At 37.5% G+C, this 24,493-nt stretch overlaps 1 protein-coding gene across 2 annotated transcripts in view; it reads left to right on the top strand.

The window, feature by feature from the left end:
• The window catches only part of LOC127865918 (uncharacterized), a 35,093-nt gene that overhangs the window by 6,959 nt on the left and 3,641 nt on the right, over positions 1–24,493 (top strand). The window contains exons 4-15 of one of the 2 annotated variants that reach the window (XM_052406006.1): positions 1,807–1,881; positions 2,595–2,683; positions 4,336–4,409; positions 9,094–9,170; positions 9,643–9,726; positions 10,179–10,249; positions 14,392–14,469; positions 16,942–17,002; positions 19,992–20,070; positions 20,246–20,367; positions 20,704–20,863; positions 23,762–23,856. In XM_052406006.1, the coding sequence (XP_052261966.1) occupies positions 1,807–1,881; positions 2,595–2,683; positions 4,336–4,409; positions 9,094–9,170; positions 9,643–9,726; positions 10,179–10,249; positions 14,392–14,469; positions 16,942–17,002; positions 19,992–20,070; positions 20,246–20,367; positions 20,704–20,863; positions 23,762–23,856 (1,065 nt within the window). The remainder of the gene's footprint in view (positions 1–1,806; positions 1,882–2,594; positions 2,684–4,335; positions 4,410–9,093; positions 9,171–9,642; positions 9,727–10,178; positions 10,250–14,391; positions 14,470–16,941; positions 17,003–19,991; positions 20,071–20,245; positions 20,368–20,703; positions 20,864–23,761; positions 23,857–24,493) is intronic. The other variant, XM_052406007.1, reaches the window with a different exon arrangement.

The following is a 24,493-nucleotide window of genomic DNA, read 5'->3' as shown; positions in this document are numbered from 1 at the left end:
AAATGTGTTTGACTGAACACAATCCTTCTATTTAGACTCGAAATGGTTCATTGCAAACTAGCTGTATGTTTAAGATTCTTTTTAAATTTAGATTATAAATGCTATTAGCGCTAATAATAAGTTAGAGGGAAACTATAACAGTCAATATTCTATTTAAAATAAAACTAACAAGTGAAAAGGTTTTGTTAAGAGTACGAAGAAGGAACATTATTCATGGATAGCTTATGAAAGCTTTATCCGAGTTTTAACACCACCAGGGTCTGAAAAATAATACGAATTCATAATCAAAATATTATTAAGACAGACAGACAGACAGACAGATAGACAGACATTTTATTTAAGACTTGTACATAGTACATCGTCTAAACACATACATTTACAAATAATATGTCAACATGCTAAGATATTTTCATTTCCGCATTTCCGAGAAAAAAAATAAATAATAATAATAATAACAACAACAAATCAACAGGAAGGAAAAAGGTGTGAAGTAAACATAAATGACAATGCCATCTCTGTAGTGGAGATGACCTAGTAATGAATATACATTTGAATTTGCAAAATATATTTATTCAGACGCGGTTAACAATTTTAATAAATACAACTACTATTTGCTCTATGCGTATTTAATCACAGTTAACAATTTTAATGTAAATGCAATTACATTTGTTGCAATCGATCAATTCAAACAATTGTTCCATGTGTATTCATACATAAATAGGGCCTAGATCAACAAACATTAATTCGTATTGGATATATCAAGAGCATTTAACATTTCAGACCGCATAGTGAGTGATTCTTTTATAAAAAGTGATAGCTTAATAAGTTCTGCTCTGTTACTTGATTTAAGTAATTCTAAATATTTATATACTGATGCCCTTATATAGTATTTACGTTTGATATATTTTTTTTCTTATTATTTCATATCTTGGGCACACACATACAAAGTGATATTCATCTTCTATATCGTTTGTGCTACAAATTAAACAGTGTCGTGTATTATTTCTTGCATATCTACCTGTCTGAATACGTAATGGATGTGCCGACATGCGCAGTCTACAAAAATAAAATCTTAGACTATTGGGAAGAGCATCAAGATATATTTCATACTCCATCGTTTGTTTGAATTGCATATAGATTTCTAAAACAGAGCTCTTTTCTAGGGAACCAAACCATTCTTGTTTGAAGGTGTCAATCACACGTTGTTTAAAAATGTTTACGAATTCTTTAGGGTTAATGTTGTGTATGTTATTAAACACATCAGCAAAACCATGGTTTTCCAACATCAGCTTAATATTATATACCCAGTTACGGTTACCCTTCGAACAGTTATCAAGTGCTTGTTCGCAAACCTTTTTAAAAATATTAAAAATAATATTATATGTAACTATAAGCTTAAACCAATAATTTAACATACGGATGTACCTATTTACATATAGTGGGTACCGGTATCTACCCAATTCACCATAAACTGTGGCATTATTAAGAGGAAGTAACCCACATCGTTAAATGATAATAAATATCTTAAAAGGACGATAATTATAACCGTTTTCAAAAATGACCGCTACTTCCATTTTCAAATATGCATATACGATATTGACAATGTATAATGTTATATTTGACAATCAGGGACAATACATTGTGCCGGACGTTCGAAAGTTTGGTCATTTTAATAAGATCTTTGAAATTGAGATATTTGAATGTAGTCGAATAATGAAAAACGAATGTTAAAATCTTTTCATTTTTTATTCCAATACCTAATTATTTTTTATAAGTATAAATAATAGTTTGTAATTGCCGTTGCAGCAAAGACTACCAGCCGATGCGCGCAAGATACTGCAGAAGGACCAGCAACTCCGCACGGAAAAAGAACTAGAATATGTAAGAGTTATCTCCCTGGGATCGCTTAAATGGATAGGCTAATAATTATACAATATTTTAAAGTGATATTCTGGGCATCTAACAGTATATAGGTGTCTCTCGCAACCGTTGTTAATTTTTGGTGTTTTCACTTCGTATACACTTATATTTGTTAATGCAACATCAACATACTAAAAAATATCCCGGAAAGAGAAAAATAATGCATTTTAATATCAACCGTACTTTCGTTTGACAACTGATCATGCATTTACGATGTGGTACTTAATTTAGTTTTAGTGCAGTTTCGTTCATACGGCACAAAGACACAATTTTGTTTTACGGATCATTTCGGCTTACAGGACTCACCAGTCACGTAAAATACCGAATATAAAATATATATTTATAAACAACTGGTAGCAAGATGAGTTGCAGATAATTGGTCAGTAACCACCTTTTAACTTACTCTTTTGACCTTTTAATTCTTTTCAGCTCAATTCATCAGTATAAAATGCCCATAATATCACTTTAAGATATATATGACATGTTGCAGTGAAGTGTTTGGGGTAACATTTGAAAGTGCAACCTCAAGTGTAGTATCCAACACATATGTATTGTTCGATAAATGATTGTATAAATTAAGACCATCCAAATTTTCTGCACTGTCGTCACGTCATGTAAAGTGTGTGAAACATGATAATGTTTGAAATTCTTGTTTGCTATTCTTATCTCTCCAGTTACATCTGGTGCTGAGGTCTATAAAGGCGTTTGCCGAGTACCCAAACAACATGCAGAAGAAACTATGCGAGGCGGGCTGGTTTGAGGCGTAAGTGTTCACTTGTCACACGTATTACCCCGCGTCCTGTGAAATGGGTCTTATTCCATATGCGACCAATGATCCAGACCAGCCTGTGCATCAAGGCAGTCTGGTCATGAGCCTCCCTGTCCGCTAGATAGACCACAAAAATGTGCGTGCAAGGTAGCTCCTGACCAGACTGCGCGGGTGCGCAGGCAGGTCTGTAGCTATGGTGATCGTTATATGACATAAGGCCCATTTTCACAAAACGCGTCTATATTCTATAGATTAAACAGTAAAACATCACCGATATTACGTATATGACGCTTTGTTGACACAACGTTACATTTTAGTAGTAACGTTAACTTTTCGAACTGGTATATATAGGATCTGGCACGAGTTGTCATATCATACCATATTTTATTAAACGAGTTCAGGAAGTTTTTAGTAAGCGAGCCTTTGTCGAGCTTACTAACGAATTTCCTGGACGAGTTTAATAAAATATGGTATGATATGACAACGAGTGTCAGATCTTTTTATCACATGCGTTTAAATGAGCAAATTAAATAAATATTTACGCAAACGTAATGATAAATCCGAAATGTTGTTTACATTTCGTGACGTCATTTGACGTTGCAACGTCATTTCAGCAAAATAACAAAATGCGATTGGTAAATAAACGAAAACTAAGCCAATGAAAACGCTTAAAAATGTTGTATTACACATGTGTAATATATACAAAAATATGTTATGGTTGTATTCCAGGGGCGTAGCTGCTATTAGGCATAGCAGGCCCGGGACTACATTTTTTTGAAACATGAAAAAAATATAAATGCTTAAACTTCGAAAAACGCACTAAAATGTTGACCCTGAGGGTGGTGAGGTGTTAGAAATCTGCATTTTATATTGACATAATCCTCAGACAATTGATTCTGGTCGTTTTCAAAGGACATATCTTCCAATTATCAACTTTACTTTTTTCTATGTGCATAGATTCTAGCTCGCTTCTTTCCACGTGACTTGCTGTTACATGTTTACATAGATCTACATGTAGATCTACTTGTCTCCCTTTCAACACTACAGTAAGTTGTAATCGATTATCGTTGGACTTTTAAGAAACATTCCGAATGATGTTTATGACCGCGGGAATTTGAAATGGAGCACTTGCTCCCGTATCCCGATCCATCGACTGAATCTGGGTCGGTTCGGTCCCTTAATGCCGAACCAAAACGTGCCGTTATAGACATGCAGACAGTATTATTGAAAAGAATTCCCATGGTTTGACTTGTGAATAAGTGGAGTGTTACAGTTTTAAATGTTTCTCTGTTCCATATTGTTGTAAAATTTAGTTCTCTGACAGTGAGATAAAACAGACAAATATCAAAGAAAAACAGGCCAATGTCTTATATTTTCATATCTTATTATTTGTCTAGACATGCGTTAAATTTCACCACAGGCGTTATAGGATTTTAAAATTTTCAAGGTGTGGACCCCGGACACCCCGTTCTCATGTATCATAACCGGGCCTACAGCTAAAAAATGCAAGCTACCCCCCTAGTATAGATGGGAAACAGGGTATAGCTTGTGATAAAACTATATACTCGTTAATTATGCAGACAAAACTACAGCAATCGGTAAGAAGCTAACTTTTCTAGTAGTCAAACACATGGTTACTGTTGCAGGTACGAACCCAAGCGGGCCATTGTGAGACAGGGCCACCCACCGCACGCCTTCTACTTCATTCTCTCAGGGTCAGGTACGATTAGTATCTTGTATCCGTTCTACATTTACAAGTATATTCAATGGAGTGTTTCCACCGGTACGTGTACACGTCTTAGTTTATGCATTCTTTATGCAGATTCGGCTTTTATTTCATTACTTTTCCAGTTAAACCATCATTGAATTATTTACACATCTGCGTAACTCTCAACTGAAATTCTTATGCATGACAAGCTCATTTTCCTTGTATTTTCAACGTCTACATGAATCTAAAGGCATTCGTTCTACAGGCTCACTTAGATTCCTTCTACTACTTAAGCATCTGCGATATCCATTATGAACATGGATGAACATCCAGTGACATAAATAGATGTATATTTATCGGTTACGACTTTTTCCTTGCATTTTTTAAAACTTGGTCACAACCCGCAGCGAAAGACGCAGACATTAGAGTAGACGAATGATTGTTTTTATCGTAGAACCGTGCTCACAATCTGGTCAACCTTACGTCGAGCTTGCGTCGAGATTTTTGCCGAAAAGGTGCGTCGATCGTACGCCGATAGTGCGTCTTTCTCTCGATTGAATGAATAGCATGACGACCCTTTTGAAGTTAAATCAGTCACGATGCACGTGACTTTCGCATAAAATGTATCCAATTTGCAAAGCATTGACCTCCGTTCAGCCAATGGTCGCTCTCTTAAACATCGAAATTGCTAGAACAGCATTTTCACGCTCTCTATGATATTTGTTTTTGCAACAACTGTTTATATTTATATTTGTCCACCGTAGTACCTATTAATTTAAATCACCAGAAGGCGTGATGGACGCATTGAAAATATGCGTCTACCGTAATCTCCTTGCGGCGTACATACATTGTCTGTTGCAAATACATTGTCTGTTGCAAGAATAACGAGTGACAAACGCAAGTCTGTCGCTCAGTGACCGTTTAGGCGTCGCATGTGTCCGCAAACACATATTGCGTATCTCGGCACCAATCTTCCGAGTAAACAACATGCGTCGGACAAAGGTTGTACGCACGATATACAGAGAGTGCTCGTTTGTAACATAACAACGCAAGCTCGACGTAAGGTTGAAACTAGAAATGGCGCAGCACAGGCCGACGCGTATCCCCACGCCGAATGTTTGACCCAGGGGCACCCCAGGGTTGGTAATGGGCCCATGCATAGTTGAGATTGACCGTATTGTAATAAGAGATGTTCAGTATCAATTTGAAGTAAATCGGTGTAGAAGTGAAGAAGTTAATGTAAAATAACCTAATAAAATGAGTGAAAATCTCTGACCCTGCACCACCTCAACCCCCATAACTTTTGACCCAGGGGTCAGATCAAAATTCCAAATAGTGTACTGCTGCACATATGCTCATAGCTACCACGTGTGTGAGTTTCAAGGTTCTATTGCTAATAGTGTAAGCGGAGATAGTGGCCTGGACGGACGGACGAACAGACGGCGGAGATAACCACATATTGAATTTCAAGATCTAAAATCGAACCCTATGTTCAAGGTCAAGGTCACATGGGTCAAAAATGTTATGCGCATGGAAAGCTCTTGTCCAAATACACATGCGTACCGCATATGAAAGCAATATCTGAAGGACACAGACGTTATGAGATTTTGCAGTTGCAGATTTCGAAACCTGAACGCGGACCCAAGTTTAAGGTCAAGGTCACAGGGGTCAAACATTTTATGTGCATGGAAAAGTGTTGTCCAGATACACATGCATACCAAATATGAAAGCAATAGCTGATGGGGCACAGTAGTTATGAGCCTTTTTCGAATCGCGGTCGCAGATTTGGAAACCTGAACGCTGACCCAAGTTCAAAAATTTCATGCGCATGGAAAGATGTTGTCCAGATACACATGCATGCCAAATATGAAAGCAATATCTGAAGGGACACAGTAGTCATGAACCGTTTTCGAATCGCGGTCGCAGATTTGGAAACCTGAACGCTGACCTCAAGTTTTAGGTCAAGGTCACATGGGTAAAAAATTGTATGCGCATGGAAAGATGTTGTCCAGATACACATGCATACCAAATATGAAAGCAATATCTGAAGGGACACAGTAGTTATGAGCCTTTTTCGAATCGCGGTCGCAGATTTCGAATCCTGAGCGCTGACCTCAAGTTCAAGGTCAAGGTCACAGGGGTAAAAAAATTGTATGCGCATGGAAAGGTGTTGTCTAGATACACATGCATACCAAATATGAAAACAACACCTGAAGGGACACAGTAGTTATGAGCCTTTTTCGAATCGCGGTCTCAGATTTCGAAGCCTGAACGCTGACCTCAAGTTCAAGGTCATGGTCACAGGGGTAAAAAAAATTGTATGCGCATGGAAAGGCGTTGTCTAGATACACATGCATACAAAATATGAGAGCAATATCTGAAGGGACACAGTAGTTATGAGCCTTTTTCAAATCGCGGTCGCAGGAAAATCTCTGAACCGGCCCCACTCCAACCCCATAACTTTTTACCCAGGGGTCGGATCAAAATTCCTTCGCCGTCACTGTAGCACATATGCTCATAGCTACCTTGTGTGTAAGTTTCTAGTGCTAATAATGTAGGAGGAGATAGTGGCCAGGACGGATGGACGGCGGAGATAACCACATAATCCCCACTTTTTCTCCGAAAAGCGTGGGAATAACAAGCTGTTTTCGAACACGAAGTACATTGATCGTTTTATTGACTCCAATAATAGTACCAGATTTTTTCACCAATCAATTTATAATCCCACACAAGTGGTTACAACATGATTTCAAAGAGTTGATTTTAAATATATTAGTCAGACCAGTACATTAAGTAATGTTATTTGTCCAATACAAACATACGAATGTTCAGAATATAAGACGTCCAGAGTTTTGATAACGGATAAACATTGCCCATTGTTGTTCTTGTTTCACTGATCCCGGTATGAAGAATTAAATTGACAAGTGTGTAAATATTGAAATTGCCTTATTAACGCATTAATGCCACCATTATTGAAAAGACCGTATAATGAAGTCAACCAGATATGTTAAATTACATCAAATTGTGAGCCATGTGCTATAACACATTAGAAGAAAACAATACATGTTTGTATGTAAATACAGATCTAGCATTCTGTTTACTTATCTCCAACTCTTACGGAAAATTGCCAACTGATGTGTTATGTGTTAAGTTACAATAAGGATGGGAAAAAGTTGACAAAATTGTATACAAGTTTGATGAATTATATTTTAAATAATAAAATATTTATACCATTAAATTTGTTATCTGCTATTGTTATAGGAAGGCTGATATATTCCGGTATTATGGATTTAGCTGAATCAAAATGACAGCGGGCTCTTGCATTCGTATGCCCCACCATTTAAACATATGGAGATCATCTTCCATGTTGTGGCCCTCTGTTATAAAATATTCCCCATACTTTTTGTGTCCATCTTTCTTTTTTCAATGTGTTCATAAATGCAGACAAATCCAACGTGTTTTGATAGCCCAATCAACATTTTACTAAGAGATACACACTGTACACTGTTTCTTCGTTTTAGCATCACATCATTTTCAATATGAAATAAGTGTATTTATTTAATTTTTTTTTTGGGGGGGGGGATTGGCTAAATCCTTATATGATATATGTTTTTTCTTCGATATATTTAGGTTATACTTGTTTTTATGATTATTTTCTCTGGTAAACCTTTTCAAAATGCTGCATTTATTTTCTCAATGGTAGAGATAAGAAAGTGTATACAAATGTTTACCTGTTAACCGTGTACACACTGTAATGTGCGGTGGCATAGAGGTGACATTCACTCCTCTTTTTTTAAATTGCACTCCTATTTTTTTCTATATCGTGCCAACGACATACTTACTCGAGGGAATTACTTACTAACTCGCGGAAACGAGATAGAAAAAGGAGTGCACACTAAATATAAAAAGGAGCGCAATTAAAACAGCGGCGCTATCTCGAGGGAACGATGGATTTTAAGCTATCTCGATGTAACGAGTTAATCAGCCAATCAAATTTCGTTTAACATGTGCAAATAGAAAATTGAAGTCACACTGTTATATTTATAGCAAACTGGCAAATGTCGGTAGCCAATTCTGACTTGCAGGAAAGATTTTCCGACATTCTGACCTCGTACGTCACACATGTGTGGCTACATAATTAAACGATTTCCCTTCTATTATGGACACTACTATTTCGAAAGTTTTGTCTCACAGTGCAAGACAAATGGCATTAACCGATAGGTTTTCTTTCCCTAAAATCGTGTTACTTGAAATCTTGAAAGCGATACTGTGTTATCAACATAAGGCGTTTATTTATTAAAAATTACGTCTTCCCCTGACGATTTAATGACCCAGCGCTAACTCTGAAATTCTTTGGAAATGAATTTACCGGTAATGGGTAATTGTTACTGGGACAAAATGAACATGCTGAGTTCAGTCCCTATACTGATTAGTGTCACATCCTATACTACAAACATGCGGTGATGTTGACAATGTTCCGGACGGTTATGATAAAATCAGCCAATAGAATGAATGGAGTGTATTCATTCGGGTCTGCTGGCGTTATGTAAAGGTCATTTCAGGTGAAAACCTTGGTTAAACACCTACGTCAAAAGAGAGGAATGTACGTCACCTCAATGCCTCCGTTCCTAGGCCACCGTTGTAATGTACTGATTCTGCTTTAAAGTTCTTCTGACGACATCGTAATCATTTGTAGTCGTGGTGACGTCATTTGACCGGAAGACCGGAGGCACGACGTTTCTAGTGGCTTTACACAAGGGAATGTCATTTGGGGTGAGTTCAACATTTGAATATGAATAATTGAGCTATCAAATTTTACCAAATGTCATAAACATTTCACATAAAGAATTTCAATTAAAACAACACACAATTTATATAAGAAATTCTTATTGTGTCGGTGATCAAAATAAGTGATCAAAATAACGGAAAAATCTTGTCCGTCTGTGTCATTATAGCGCGGGCACCATTGTTCGTTTGAAGTACGAATACCAGCTATCTTATCATTTTGTTCGCCAAAATTGCCACTTTAATGACGCTATGCTACGAAAATAATGATTCACCCAATTGTCCTTGCTTATGAATTAAAATTACAATCACAAATCCAAATCCATCTATCAGAACATTAAACCTTTCGGATGACTCGTGCTTCCTTTCATACAAATATTGCACGATGCATTAAATATAGAGTCAATTGGTTAAGTTATATAAGTAAAACCGATATAAATAATTAATGTGTCTTGGAAAGGAATTGGCGGTTATTACTCGAAGCAGACGACAGGCGACCGTTAGCACAGCTTCAGTCACAGAACTACTTTGTATATCAGCTAAGGTGGGTTTTTCTTTAATATCTGATATAAGGTTTCGAAATATAATTTCAAAACTTGCTTAGTAAAAAGTGTTTTACTTAAATAAATTTGCAATAAACAATCACGCGTATTTACTCCAACTCCGTATGAGCATCGTATTTACTTGTGAACAAGACCTGAGCTTAATTTGATATTAAAGGCGACATGAGAATTATACATGACGTTTTATTTTCATCAGATGTCAAAGGTCACTTACTGTACCTTACAGTTGTTATACTTGTATACAGTTTTTGTATTGATCATTTGAATATGTACAGCCAGAGGTCAATATGAGTGTTATGCATCTGAGTTTTCACCGACATTGAACTCAAGTATTTCTTGCAATACTGTCAAATTTTGTTGTAATTTGTTTTGTTCTTATCTGCATTAGATGCCTGACACTATTCACTCGCACTTACTGCACCTTACTTTTCAGGACTTTGTTGAGATCTTCATGTCTGGAGGCATTAAAAGCATGACCGACCCGGATCAAAACTCTTTTATAAGGTAAAGAACTTACAGATCCTACTGCTAAAGACGATGGACACTATATCGATTGACATGTGATATTTTGATATGTTATATTGCCAAGCATCCTTCTTGATTGTATTATTTTGCTTCGTCTGCTCTCTAGGTATTACTCGTTTTATTTAGCAAAGCCATCAGAGACCTTGTGCTCTAATATCTTTTAAAAAGTACCGTACTACTTTTTGGTCCATTTGCTCTCAAAGGATCCGTTTCACCGATTTTGGCATGTATTGAAGTTTGTCATTAAATGCTTTAAGTTGATAAAAATAAGCATTCGATCTGAAAAGCTCCAGTAACAAACAAGAATAAAATTAAAGAAGAAAAAATAAACCTCAACTGGGCTCGAACCCCTGACCCCTGGTGTAAAAATCTAACGCTTAGACCACTTAGCCATCCATGCTCATAGAATTTTATACTTTATACATCCTCGTAGTGTCACAAATATAACGACAACAACTCTCCAAATTATTCAATCGTTTCGCGTTGCAACGCTTTATAATTTTCATGTTTTTAAATTGTCAAAAGATGCCTATAATGGATATTTTAGAGCGTGGTAAATGTTCAATATTACTGTTTCCTCACAAATATCATAACTAAAACGAAAATTTGCGAATCTGAATCATTTTTTTTATTTCTTCAATTTACCAAAACGCGAAAAGGTGCCTTTAACATGTCTATGGAACAACACGGCTATTTGTTTTTAATTTATTTTTAGACAGTGCCAACATGTGTACGTTTGAATAAAATCATACACACTCCATGGTAACATGATTAGATGTTGCCACCATAAAAATATGATGTTGTTTTAACTATTCTTTTGGAGAAAACAGTTTGACAATATTTTGCAAAAAAAACAAGCACAGGACCACCAAAACATGTAAGACGTTCTAAAATGAAAATGTGGCTGTTCCTTAAGCTATGATCTGGTTGTATTTACAATGACATTAAGCATATGACATAGAATTGGGCCCGAGTTGCAAACGTACATATACCGAGTGCAATATATTATCCGTTTATTTAACAAGCCTTTAAGGGCGCAATAAAGTAGTCTGTATTACGCCGTTTATCTGTCACTAAAAAGTATCACTAAGATAAACAAATAAATTCGGATTAGAGAATTGTTTTGTAAGAAGATAACGATATGAGACCAGAGTTCTGTCAGTTAAGGTACTCACAAAGACAGCATGTCTAATGGCCTATATATTTCTGACAATTGGCAATGTCTGAAGTGCTCATCTTAACGCAAGTTGAGAACACTTACATTCAATGATTAGTTCGTTGTCAAGTGTTTGGACTGTCGAGGTCTTTAGTACTTCACTCAAGTTCGTTTGAAAATGGATCTGAAATCACTAGGAAAACATCGCGTGCACCGTGCTTATGTTCGGTCTTAATAAATTGTCCTGTCTAAGATGAATGCGAATGAATAAGGTAAAATTGCTATTGCAGCATGAATAGAAAAGAAACAACACTTATCCGACACGCGATAAAATGTAAGTGAATATGGGTATCATAAAGAAAGCAACGAGTTGCAAATGCTGCTCTATGGTGTTGGTAATGACCTTTGCATTGGTACTCTTTTCGATAAATCTGCCTCGTTTTTAAAAAGTGCCGATGGTAATAAATTCGTACCGTTCTTCAACTGCTCTGCTTGTCTCAACAATGAATAAACACATGAGATTTCAATACATGCCATTTTCTAACTACGAGTCACGAACATTGTCTTCATCGTTAAAGCATATCGACATTCACCGTTACTGAATATAGTGCCATAAAAGGGTCCGAGTACGTTCTATGGTGGCCGTGTTTCTCGTAGAATAACATGTTGAAATGTTTCAAGCGGTCTCTGTTAAATTGTGATCTATCAATTTACGTCCACTGCATGAAAGCTGCATGAAAGCAATTCGATAATTCAATACTTTCTATGTTGTATGAACAAATTAATTTTCACCGATCAAACATTCGGCTTACGGTGTCTGGAACTTGACTTATTCTGCAGAGCATAGGCATGATTAGTTGACAAATAATATTTAAATTGTGCCATCATCTAATCAATGGTATTTATTTCTGCTCTTTGGCAAAAAGTCCTAGTCAAATACTGGAGATATGTTATCGACAGAGATTGTATGAATGCTGCTCCCTCACGAGCGCAAAAACATAGAAACAAAATCCATAATACAGTTAAAACCCTCTTCATTGGACTTGTAAACCGGTATTCCTATCGAAACCTTTAACCCATTTATGCCTAGTGGACTCTCCCATCCTTCTAAATTTGATCAATTTATTTTCAAAATTAGGGATGTCTGGTATATTTATTTCTATATTTAGAAATTCCTTTAAGCAAACAGTGCAGACCCTGATGGGTCTACGCTGTTTGCCAAGGCCTTTTTTCTAGACGCTAGGTGTAAGTGGGTTAACTTTGTGGTGTCCCGTTATTTTTTATATACACAAATCTCATCATATAGGATATCCCCTAATTTCCGAGTTCCATATCAATAGAGATTTGGAAAGTATTTATTTTTAAATTTTCATTTAAGCAATTATCTCATTATGCTTATGTCTTAGGCATGTAGCAGTATCTCTGGAAGACAAATCAAAATGATAAAAAAAGTCACTCATATTTCGCGAATTATTATTTTTCATATTAAAAATGTTATCACCGGTATCTAACTTTCTTATTGACAGATAAAAAAGATCCTTTTAACCTTAAAACGTATTATCTTGATTAAACTATGTATACTCTAAAATAGCTAGGATGAGATCGTAGTTTATAAATTGAATTGAACGAGCGAGCACGGATGGCATTTTCAAGTTAATAATTCAACTAAGAGCCATTATAGTTAGATTGGTATATAAGCAACAAAATCTTATTACATATTCGATGGGACTAAAACCGAACGCATTAATTTAAGAATGCAATCAATAGTTAAATGGGTATATTAGCTATGATATATAGCTATTTTTTATATATTTGAGCGGCGTATTGAACTGGACAATGTCAGAGCAGACAGTAGAATTGATTTAAATAGCAATAATGCACAAGCACGGTAACCTGAGACGTAACAATATATCCGCTAGTTAATAGATAAAGTCCTGTTAAATAGACGTGATTGGAGTTTACTATTGTACATAATGAACCCAGTCATGGGGCGTTAGGTTGATAGTTGGCCTCCGAATGCCAGTTAGAATGACTGTGTGAAGGAATACACTGGTGATAAGCGCTAAATTATAATAATCAATCTCTGTGTATTTAACAGTAATGAGTGTATCTGATAGCAAATACGCCGATTATGGTCAAAACGTATCGACCTCATAGCTATTATTTATGGATAATTGAAAAATCAGCGTTTTGTTGAATCGGTTAATTTAAGTTATTTTTTATAAACCGAAATTTAATCCTTGTGGCAGTTGGAGATGTTACCTTCCTTTAAACAACATTGCTAAGCTGGCGGGATATTGAATGGTGTAACATGTGCTTAGTGATACAACATTACCAAGGAATAACTAGCGATTACGCGATATCTGTCACTTATGTTATTAAATTGATATTATTATGCTATGTGCTGAGTGGATATTTTATTAACACGTGTAATACATTATTAATACAAGTGTGCAATCGTAAACAGCTGTAATAGTTTTATTATGCAATTGCAAATCAAAATCGTTGTTATAATGCCCTAACTTTCAGGAGGATATGCACCAAACAGTCACATGGCAGTAACATTTTTTCTCATAAATCTGGCTCAGAAAGATTGACTGTTGATAAGAAATAGACAAAATAAAACGGGTCAACGAACGTGCGGTGCGTCTGAAGTATATTCACACTTCATATTGGCATATGTGCAGTGACTTATTAAAACATTATTATATAAAGATAATACATGGATTAAATAGTGCTTAATTACTTGTTTCTTCGTGTCAATACACTCTCTGATAAATTAGGAAAAATATCGCCCCGACGCTTCGAAGAACGTATTACCATATGTACTTTCTAACGAACGAACTAAGACCATCGACTTAACCTGTAAAGTCTTGAAAGAACTAACCCATTAAATGGAAGAAAGTGAAAATCCGAGGCAGGGTCAAGGCTTATCAGACGAGCATTTGAAGTTTCTTATTTCCAGGTCCATCCCGTTCCTCAAGCACTGGCCCATTGAATGTCTCGCTACAAATCCGCAGGCATGCATGTTCCATTTCTTCGGGTAAGTAGAATATAAAGACAATATGTACCGGTATATAACTTACGTCATGCGAAGATGGTTTAATGTCACATGCGAACTGCAACAACTACAATGTATATGTGACGGCATAAGCCATTTGTTTAAAAATGAAATTCTAATATGTTCAACTGACCTGGTATGTAACACTTCTTGTATATACCAAAATAATAACCCACAGAAGTCTTGATATAATTAATTGTTAGTTAAAGATTTAACTTGGAATGAACATTGTCCATGTATCCCTAATATTGTGCTAACAGATTAACTTAATAGCCTTGTAGTTTATAGACTTTAGACTGAGTGTGAGTGTTTAAAATGCACAACTTTTATAAAGCATACAACTCAATACTTCAGGTGATAAAAAAGTTATTATGTTTCGTGTGTTTTCAATTGAACTTACTGTATTAATTACCTCGGCTTGTCACCAATTCAATAGGCTGAAATTAAATACGGAGTTTCTGTTATCTTGCCTGATTGACACACAGGCATTTGGCGCATGCCTCATGCAGAGTGAATTAGGTGCTTAAAAGGCAGTTAAAACAGTGGTTTATGCCTCCTAATACCCTTGAAAATATGTTGGCGCATTATAAAATTAGCTTTAACGTAACTTTTGTTTGTTTTTCGATCTTTCCAAAACTGATTTGATAACAGCAATCAAACGCGTTTTGCTAATACGTATAATAGTTGTTGCTAAAGAAACGTAATTTTCATGAGTAAAAAAAATATTTGTTTAAAAAAAAGACATACGACGTTGATGTTGGTTTGTGGTTGTGAAAGATACTCAATATATTAATAAAATAAAAGATCGCATATGTTTTTATTTCTGCGCAGTTCTTAACTGCATTACACCCCATCAATTACGCGAGTATTTGAACACATCTGATTTAGAGTCTGTTTAAATTGTAATGATTCATCCCGATCATGCTAAATATATTGGCCAATATTGTTTAAGTTGATGGAATTATTCTTATTAAAGCAATAAAAAATGTTATCTATCCTGTGATTGTTTTTAAACACATACATATAATGTACCCGCCATGTGAACATAATAATTATTATATACGCACACTACCATATTTCAACTTTTAAGATATATCTACTTTAAACATAATTATAGTTCGAAAAGGTCAATTATGTAAAATAATAAATAAAATATGTTTTTAAATAAATATAATAGGGAACAACAATACTTACATGACACACATTACACTACTGCAAACAATGTAAATTGGGGATAATTGTGAAAATGCTAACATTACCTATCAATATACAAACTGTGCCGAAAATGAGGGGCACACACAAGCTGTATCGACCTCGAGAGTTGATTGCTTAAGTGCTGTATCTTCTTACTTCGCCCTTGTATAGATGACAAAAATAGTTTCACGCTTAAGAATCAGTTGATTGCAAAACGCCATTCTGAACCCCTTTAATTATCAAATAAGCCGATGCAGACTTAGAATTTTGTTTACGCTATAAAACACAAACTAACACCAACGTATCTTACAATGTAGATGATTCACAAACAGTAAATAGCACATTTTCTAATTTTGCGCAGTTTTGGTAAATTTCACTATTAAGAAAGTTATGTTTATGCATTCGGGCATATTGGCGGGAAATTTGCTCAAGATGTCATTGGGTAAATACCAAAGGTCGAGAAAGGGTGAGACCTTGATTTGACTGTTACGAGGAGTGGTAATGGTTTTGTGGATCTAAGTTAATAGTAAAGGAATGATTGAAAGAAAAATTGAGTGAAAGAATGAGTGAGTGAATAAATGAATGAATGAATGAATGGATAAATGGACAAATGAATAATGGAATAAATGTATAAAAGTGAAAATGAATAAATGAGTAAAATGAGTAAATGAGTAAATTAATAAATTAATAAATTAATTAACGCATCAGCTATAAATGAAGTACTAATGACATAATAAACGAGTGAGTGAAATGAACGATGAAATAACCGAACCCAATCAATTTATAATAGGACACCAATCAAGTGAACGGACAATCGATCAGGTTAAAGAAAAAAAAAGAAAAACTAAACAACTCAAAGGTCCCTGTAAAAAATGCAATAGATATGTTTGCACTCTTTATATACTTTTGCATAGTGCGATAAATCAGCACTGAACCTGTCTCTATTACATTGTGTTACATTTTTGTCGCTCTCAATACCTGATCTTCAGATATTTTAAACGAACATAAAATCATGGTGAATAAGCTCTTAGGTTAGTTAATAAATATATACTTAATTACATGCACATTTTCGGTGACTTTTAAATGATTTGTGGAGTTTAATGTTGAATCAGTCTTCTTCATTATAAAATAGTGAAATATGATTTTTAAATAATTTTGTTGTATAAATGAAATGTTGACAAATACTTCAGTCATACCAGTAATCTCACTTTAAAGTATTAACTGTGACATAATGGCCATATGTTTCAATGTTCTTTACAGCCGCGGCCAGGTTCTGGTTCGAGACAGCAACCACTCCGACTGGATTTACGTGGTTAAATCGGTAAGCGACGATGGACGTATACGTGGATATCAAAATATAAATGATGAAGCACAAAATATGTTAAATAACGTAAAATTAAACACCCTGTTATATATATATTGGTTTCATCTATACATCGTTTTAATCATATAATTGATTAACATACAACAATTATACACAAGCAAATATTTGTTTAAAAAACGTGTATTGCCGCATTTGGAAGCCATGTCTGGTCCCTTCTGTTTATATATGTCCCTGCTCTGTCAAGATTTGTATAGGGTACCATTAGGGTCTTTAGTGTCACACTAAGCATCCGGCTCAAATAAAGGAGCATCATGCTCATAAACTCGAACATGGCACTCGCTTATGTAAAAATTATTGCCCCATGCTCGGTGAAAAACACCATGCTCTGAAACGTGCAGCGTCATGCTCGTAAGATCGAACACAAAGCCAACTCGAGCGTGACGCTTGTTGCTGCGTCATGCAATGAAGCAGGGGCCAATACAAACATTGTAAAGGTGCCTGAACAAAGACAGAGCCAGCCAACTCGCGTGTGACGCTTGTTGCTGGGTTAGGCATTGAAGACGATACGAGCCAACTCTAGCGTGGTCAGCGTTGCTGGGTCAGACAATGAAGACGATACGCGCCAACTCTAGCGTGACGCTTGTTGTTGGATCAGGCAATGAAGACAATACCAGCCAACTCGAGCGTGACGCTTGTTGCTGGGTCGGGCAATGCATTCGACACGAGCCAACTCTAGCGTGCTCAGCATTGCTGGGTCGGGCAATGAAGACGATACGAGCCAACTAAAGCGTGGTCAGCGTTGCTGGGTCGGGCAATGAAGACGATACGAGCCAACTAGAGCGTGGACAGCGTTGCTGGGTCGGGCAATGAAGACGATACGAGCCTACTCTAGCGTGGTCAGCATTGCTCGGTCGGGCAATGAAGACGATAGGAGCCAACTCTAGCGTGGTCAGCGTTGCTGGGTCGGGCAATGAAGACGATACGAGCCAAGTCTAGCGTGGTCAGCATTGCTGGGTCGGGCAATGAAGACGATAGGAAACAACTCTAGCGTGGTCAGCGTTGCTGGGTCGGGCAATGATGACGATACGAGCAAACTCGAGCGTGACGCTTGTTGCTGGGTCGGGCAATGAAGACGATAGGAGCAAACTCTAGCGTGATCAGCGTTGCTGGGTCGGGCAATGAAGACGATACGAGCCAACTAGAGCGTGGTCAGCGTTGCTGGGTCGGGCATTGAAGACGATACGAGCCAACTCGAGCGTGGTCAGCGTTGCTGGGTCGGGCATTGAAGACGATACGAGCCAACTCGAGCGTGGTCAGCGTTGCTGGGTCGGGCAATGAAGACTATAGGAGCCAACTCGAGCGTGGTCAGCGTTGCTGGGTTGGACAATGAAGACGATAGGAGCCAACTCTAGCGTGGTCAGCGTTGCTTGGTCGGGCAATGAAGACGATAGGACCCAACTCTAGCGTGGTCAGCGTTGCTGGGTCGGTCAATGAGACGATACGAACCAACTCGAGCGTGGTCAGCATTGCTTGGTCGGGGAACGATACGAACCAACTCTAGCGTAGTCAGCGTTGCTGGGTCAGGCAATGAGGACGATACGAGCCAACTCGAGCGTGGTCAGCTTTGCTGGGTCAGGCATTGAAGACGATAGGAGCCAACTCGAGCGTGATCAGCGTTGCTGGGTCGGGCAATGAAGACGATACGAGCCAACTCAAGCGTGGTCAGCGTTGCTGGGTTGGACAATGAAGACGATAGGAGCCAACTCTAGCGTGGTCAGCATTGCTGGGTCAAGCAATGAAGACGATAGGAGCCAACTCAAGCGTGGTCAGCGTTGCTGGGTCAGGCAATGAAGACAATGCCAGCCAACTCTAGCGTGTTCAGCATTGCTGGGTCGAGCAATAAAGACGATACGAGCCCACTCGAGCGTGGTCAGCGTTGCTGGGTCGGGCAATGAAGACGATACGAGCCAACTCATGCGTGGTCAGCGTTGCTGGGTCGGGCAATGAAGACGATAGGAGCCAACTCTAGCGTGGTCAGCGTTGCTGGGTCGGGCAATGAAGACGATACGAGCCAACTCAAGCGTGGTCAGCGTTGCTGGGTTGGACAATGAAGACGATACGAGCCAACTCGAACGTGCCGCTTGTTGCTGGGTCAGGCATTGAAGACGATACGAGCCAACTCTAGCGTGGCCAGCGTTTCTGGGTCGGGCAATGAAGACGATACGAGCCAACTCGAACGTGACGCTTGTTGCTGGGTCAGGCAATGAAGACAATGCAAGCCAACTCTAGCGTGGTCAGCGTTGCTGGGTCAGGCAATGAAGACGATACGAGCCAACTCGAGCGTGGTCAGCGTTGCTGGGTCGGGCAATGAAGACGATACGAGCCAACTCGAGCGTATTCAGCGTTGCTGGGTCAGGCAATGAAGACGATACGAGCCAACTCGAGCGTGGTCAGCGTTGCTGGGTCGGGCAATGAAGACGATACGAGCAAACTCGAGCGTGTTCAGCGTTGCTGGGTCGGACAATGAAGACGATAGGAGCCTACTCTAGCGTGGTCAGCGTTGCTGGGTCAGGCAATGAGGACGATAGGAGCCAACTCTAGCGTGGTCAGCGTTGCTGGGTCGGGCAATGAGGACGATAGGAGCAAACTCTAGCGTGGTCAGCGTTGCTGGGTCGGGCAATGAAGACGATAGGAGCCAACTCTAGCGTGGTCAGCGTTGCTGGGTCGGGCAATGAAGACGATACGAGCCAACTCGAGCGTGGTCAGTGTTGCTGGGTCGGGCAATAAAGACCCGCCTTGTATGTCATATTGAATTCGCCAAGCGTGCTCCAACGTCGATGACCACCACGAGTGTGTACGAGAACATATAAAGAATCATTTTCTATAATACACAGGGTCTTAGCATTATGGTAATTGTTTAAATGTACTTAATTGTGAATCATTCATATCTTAATTATTTTAAGTAAACGTGTCCATAAACTTGCAGGGCAGCCTGTCCGTCCTGAAGAAACTGGTGGAGGTCCATCCGCGGACATCAAAACGGAACTCGGAGTCAGAGGTGGAAGGTAACTTTTTCGGGCGCTTCTGTGTGCGATTTCGGTTTAATTATTTAGAGAGTTTCATCAAGATTAAAAATGTATATACATGTTATTGAAAACGAATTTTGACATTTTGAACAAAATGATAAGATAATGTATCTAAACCCTTATCTGTACATTCTTAAAATGTTCTGTCTTGTAGATGACGACCTCGATCGCCGGAAATCGTTCGGCACGTGGAACTTCCGCTTCCGGAAGATGCGACACCAGAGCAGCGGCGAGAAGGAAGTTTTTAAGAACAATATTGAGATGGAGAAGCGACTAGTATGTTTCGATTTTGCATGCTACACGTTCTTGGTTTTCATGTTTTCTCCCAACAATACCAAATTTAGTCCCTTACTGAACATGCATGAGGCACGTCGTTGAAAATACAAATATGTTATGATTTGTAATGCAAATTAAGTAATATAAGACTATTTATAATTATTTAAGCTGATGCAGAACAAGATCGTAGTAAGCCTTTTGTGTGAGATGGCCTCATTTTCGTGCATATTTAATTTGAATATAATTTCCAGCGCGGTAGATGTTATTTACATATGAGTATTTAAGATCGCGGTTGATGCCGTTTTTGTAAACACGTGCTTTTACCCCCCTCCCCAGGAGCAGACCCTGCCAGGCTACTTTAACGCGCGGGAACGACTGGGCCTGATAGACTACGATACGATTATCTCGGACCACAGATCCAGGGTTCTCCAGACCAACAAGCGGGCCTCCCTGCTCGAAGCCACATCACTGCCCAAACTCAACATGCTACCCACGGGTAAGAGCAGATAACTTTTGTTGAATACTTCATTTGCTTCATTATGATCTGTCTTTGTTTATGGTCAGGGAAACAAAGATATGAGCTTTGCTCTGTGAAATCTGGGCTTAATGTTTGTACAACACAAATGAAAAGCTTATTCGATTATAAAACTATCAAATGGAAATGGTTTTTCTATAGAAAAATCAGCGAGTAATATTTTCAAATTAAAGATCTTTGGTGCCATACTTCCATAGATTTATCCGTGTTGAAATATAACATAACCGCTGTTGCGTTGAGACAGTGACGCAAACAGTTTAATATCGCATGCCTTTGTGAACATGACATTTAACTTGTGGATATGCATATCTGAAGGGTCTTACTTATTCGTTAATGACCAAGCTGCGAAATAGTTTATGTAATCATAGAGTAAATCATTACCTAAATATTGTGTAAATACGGTTTTCATGATAGAAGCCTCTGAGACATTGACTTTTCGCCTGTTTACAGGAAAATCGATACGCAAATAATTTCGTCCCAAGTAAACATCATACCAGGGTGCATAATCGTAAGTCAAAGCTAGCTATGGTGTGAAAACAAAGTGGTCTACATTTCATGGTGCAATCTATGTGACCTTGAACTTTGACATGTTGAACTCTAAAAATCGCTAGGCGTCTTTCTTTCCTCTTAAGTAAGTGTCATACGAATTTGCATGATATTAGGTCAGTTCTTTATGAAGATATCAATCAGAAACTAATTGCATGTAAAAAATATCATGTTAGCTTGACATTGACATTGATAAACGCCCCCCTTTGCTCCCAGTAAACCGCCATAACAATTCGCACGACAGTAGGTCAAAGCTTCCTAACAGATTATATCTTGCGATAGACTCGGCCTTCATTTCAAGTTTCACGCCACTGTGACCTCGACATTTTAGCTGGTAACCTCAAACTTGATATGCAACCTAATTTGGATGCAAGTAAACATAATACCAATGCGCATGATCGAATGTCAAAGCTTCATAGATGGGGTGGGGAAGGGGAGGGGGCATAATTGAAAATTCGGGAAGCCTTTGCATTTTGTAAAAATTCCAACACTCGCAGGCCCTGCAATTCATTGCCTCTTCTCTGACAGATACTTACGAATTATCGATATTAAAAAACAACAACAACACAGAGAACGTCTTACAGAAAGATGTATTAAATCCGTTACATGAACGTTGTACTTTAAATTATAATAAAATTCCGATACTAAGGAGTGCTCGATTGAATCAAGTTCTTTATCCGTTCTGAATGTTATTATTATTGAAAGTGCTTTGTCTATGACGTCAACCATTCTGTTCAGAATTTCATAGTAATTGAAATTCACAGTCTCTGCCGTCATTATAAATTATTGAACAAATATTATTTTTCTGATAAAGTACATGAAAATGAAAGCAGTCTTAATATTCCCAATGTTTATTTTTTGCCAAAGCTCTCATTATCACAGATAATTTAAATCGCCTTTACAAAGTATGAGGCCATGTTTGCATTATATTTAATGAATAATAACGAATAAAATGCAAGCAAATATTCTTTGCTAAATCGATATTCAATACACACCGCACTTTTGTTAATACGGATATCTCACGATTAAACAATAATATTAATTAAAGGCGTCTCGATTTGCGATCACATCTTGATCAGAATAGTGATAGTCGTTACCACTAAATGCTCTTAAAAGGAACCTTTTCACAGATTTTGGCATGTATTGAAGTTTGTCATTAAACGCTTTTATATTGATAAATGTAAAAATTAGATCCAAAAAGCTCAAGTAAAAAAACAAAAAGAAAATAAGAGAAAGAAAAAAGTAACCCTCAACTGGGCTCGGACCACTGACCCCTGGAGTTAAAGTTTAACGCTCAAACGACTCGGCCATCCGTACTCATACCATGAGTGATATATTTTATACTTAATATAAGCAATCCTAGTAGTGTTACAAAATATAACGACAGCATCAGAACTCTCTAAATTATTCAATCGTTTCGCGATGCAACGCTTTATATTTTAAGGTTTTTAAATAGTTAAAAAAATGCATATAATTGATATTTTAGAGCATGGTAAATGTATTACTGTTTCCGCACAAACACAACGAAAATTCGCAAATCTGAAACATTTTTTTTATTTTGTCAATTTACCAAATCTTCAAAAGGTCCTTTTAATAATGAAACGAAAACGGGACTGTCTTAATCATTTAGCATTAGAGCTTTGGTTCGATTGGTAGACATGTTCAATACATGTACACAAGTTTCATTTAGTTTTCTTGCTTACATTTTTGTTGGCACTTGACAATACATACTCAGAGATAAACACCGGTTGCCAATGCCTGTAGTTTAAATCCCACTCTCGCTCTAGTGACGATAAATGTTGTTGTTCAACACTAGTGCCATACGTTAATGTTTTGTTTTTCTTTTAAAATATATATTATATATCACTGTTCAAATGCATTTTAAAATATCGCAAACATTCGCAACACAAACGATCTATCAATATATCTTAGATAAAAGGGTCAGATATCGTTACTCGTCTGTAAGGAGTATTTCTTGTAGGAACATAATAAACATCATTATAAACATGTCAATGATATTGAATTAAAAAATGTTTGGTGATACAATAACTTTTAATGCCACATATAGCATAACACCGTTAAATGCACTTCGTTCTGCGAAAACAGGGCTAAATGCATGTATTGCTGTTATGGTAGTTTTAGTTAAAAGGAAGTTTCTCCTAACCGAATCCAATTAATGCCAAAAGTGTCGTCCCTGATTAGCCTGTGTAGAATGCACATGAATTAAGCCATCGTTTACACGGGGCTATGCCCATGTATGTGAAATTTAATAATAAAAAAAACGTTAAGTGATACAAAATGTTTCCGTATCAGAATCACCCGTTCCGGAAGTGGACCAGGGAGAGACCATTGGGGCCGCCGAGGATGACAAGCTCGTCCAAATGCACAAAATACGAAAAACGTCAAAGGTACACTATGCATCAAAGCACCACATGGCTTTATGATAAAACTTGTACATCCCTTTATTTGGGAAGATTTTCCGTAGTGAATGAAACGTTATTCTACAAGTGTGCTAACCTGCATATGTCCGGTTTGGAGAAATAAAAATTAACTAAATAAATTTAATAATTTATTGATAAGATCTATATAAAAGCACCCTGAGCGGTTAATGTTTTTACAGCCATTCATGTGTAAAAATTTCATTTAGTAGCTATATACATACAAATTGAAATTTTGGAAATTCGAATGATAGTTGATTGCTGTGAAGGTTTAATACTTCGACATTTTGCGATCATTATGACGCAAGACAACCTGGAAGAGTAAAGCCTTATGGAACGTTTAATAAAGTTTAACTATGGTCGGGTATATTTTACAAAGCGTGTATTATGGGGTGAGCCGGAGGTTCGGGGTAGAAGCCCCCTGAACAAGAACATCCTGCACGTGCCCGTGATACACGTGCAAAACGTGGAGAGAAAGGAGTTCAAGGTACTCGTGTAACTAACCAACCGTGTGGAAACTGGCTTCATAACAAACATATGTCAGCGCTAGTATCCAGTGATAACAAGTGTGAATTTGTTTGAACGATACTTGCTATGTTCGGTTTAA

The sequence above is a fragment of the Dreissena polymorpha genome, chromosome 2, assembly GCF_020536995.1.
Source record: "Dreissena polymorpha isolate Duluth1 chromosome 2, UMN_Dpol_1.0, whole genome shotgun sequence".
Lineage (NCBI taxonomy): Eukaryota > Metazoa > Mollusca > Bivalvia > Myida > Dreissenidae > Dreissena > Dreissena polymorpha.
Note: the sequence above shows the minus strand (reverse complement) of the source record. Positions and strands in the feature narration are given on the sequence as shown.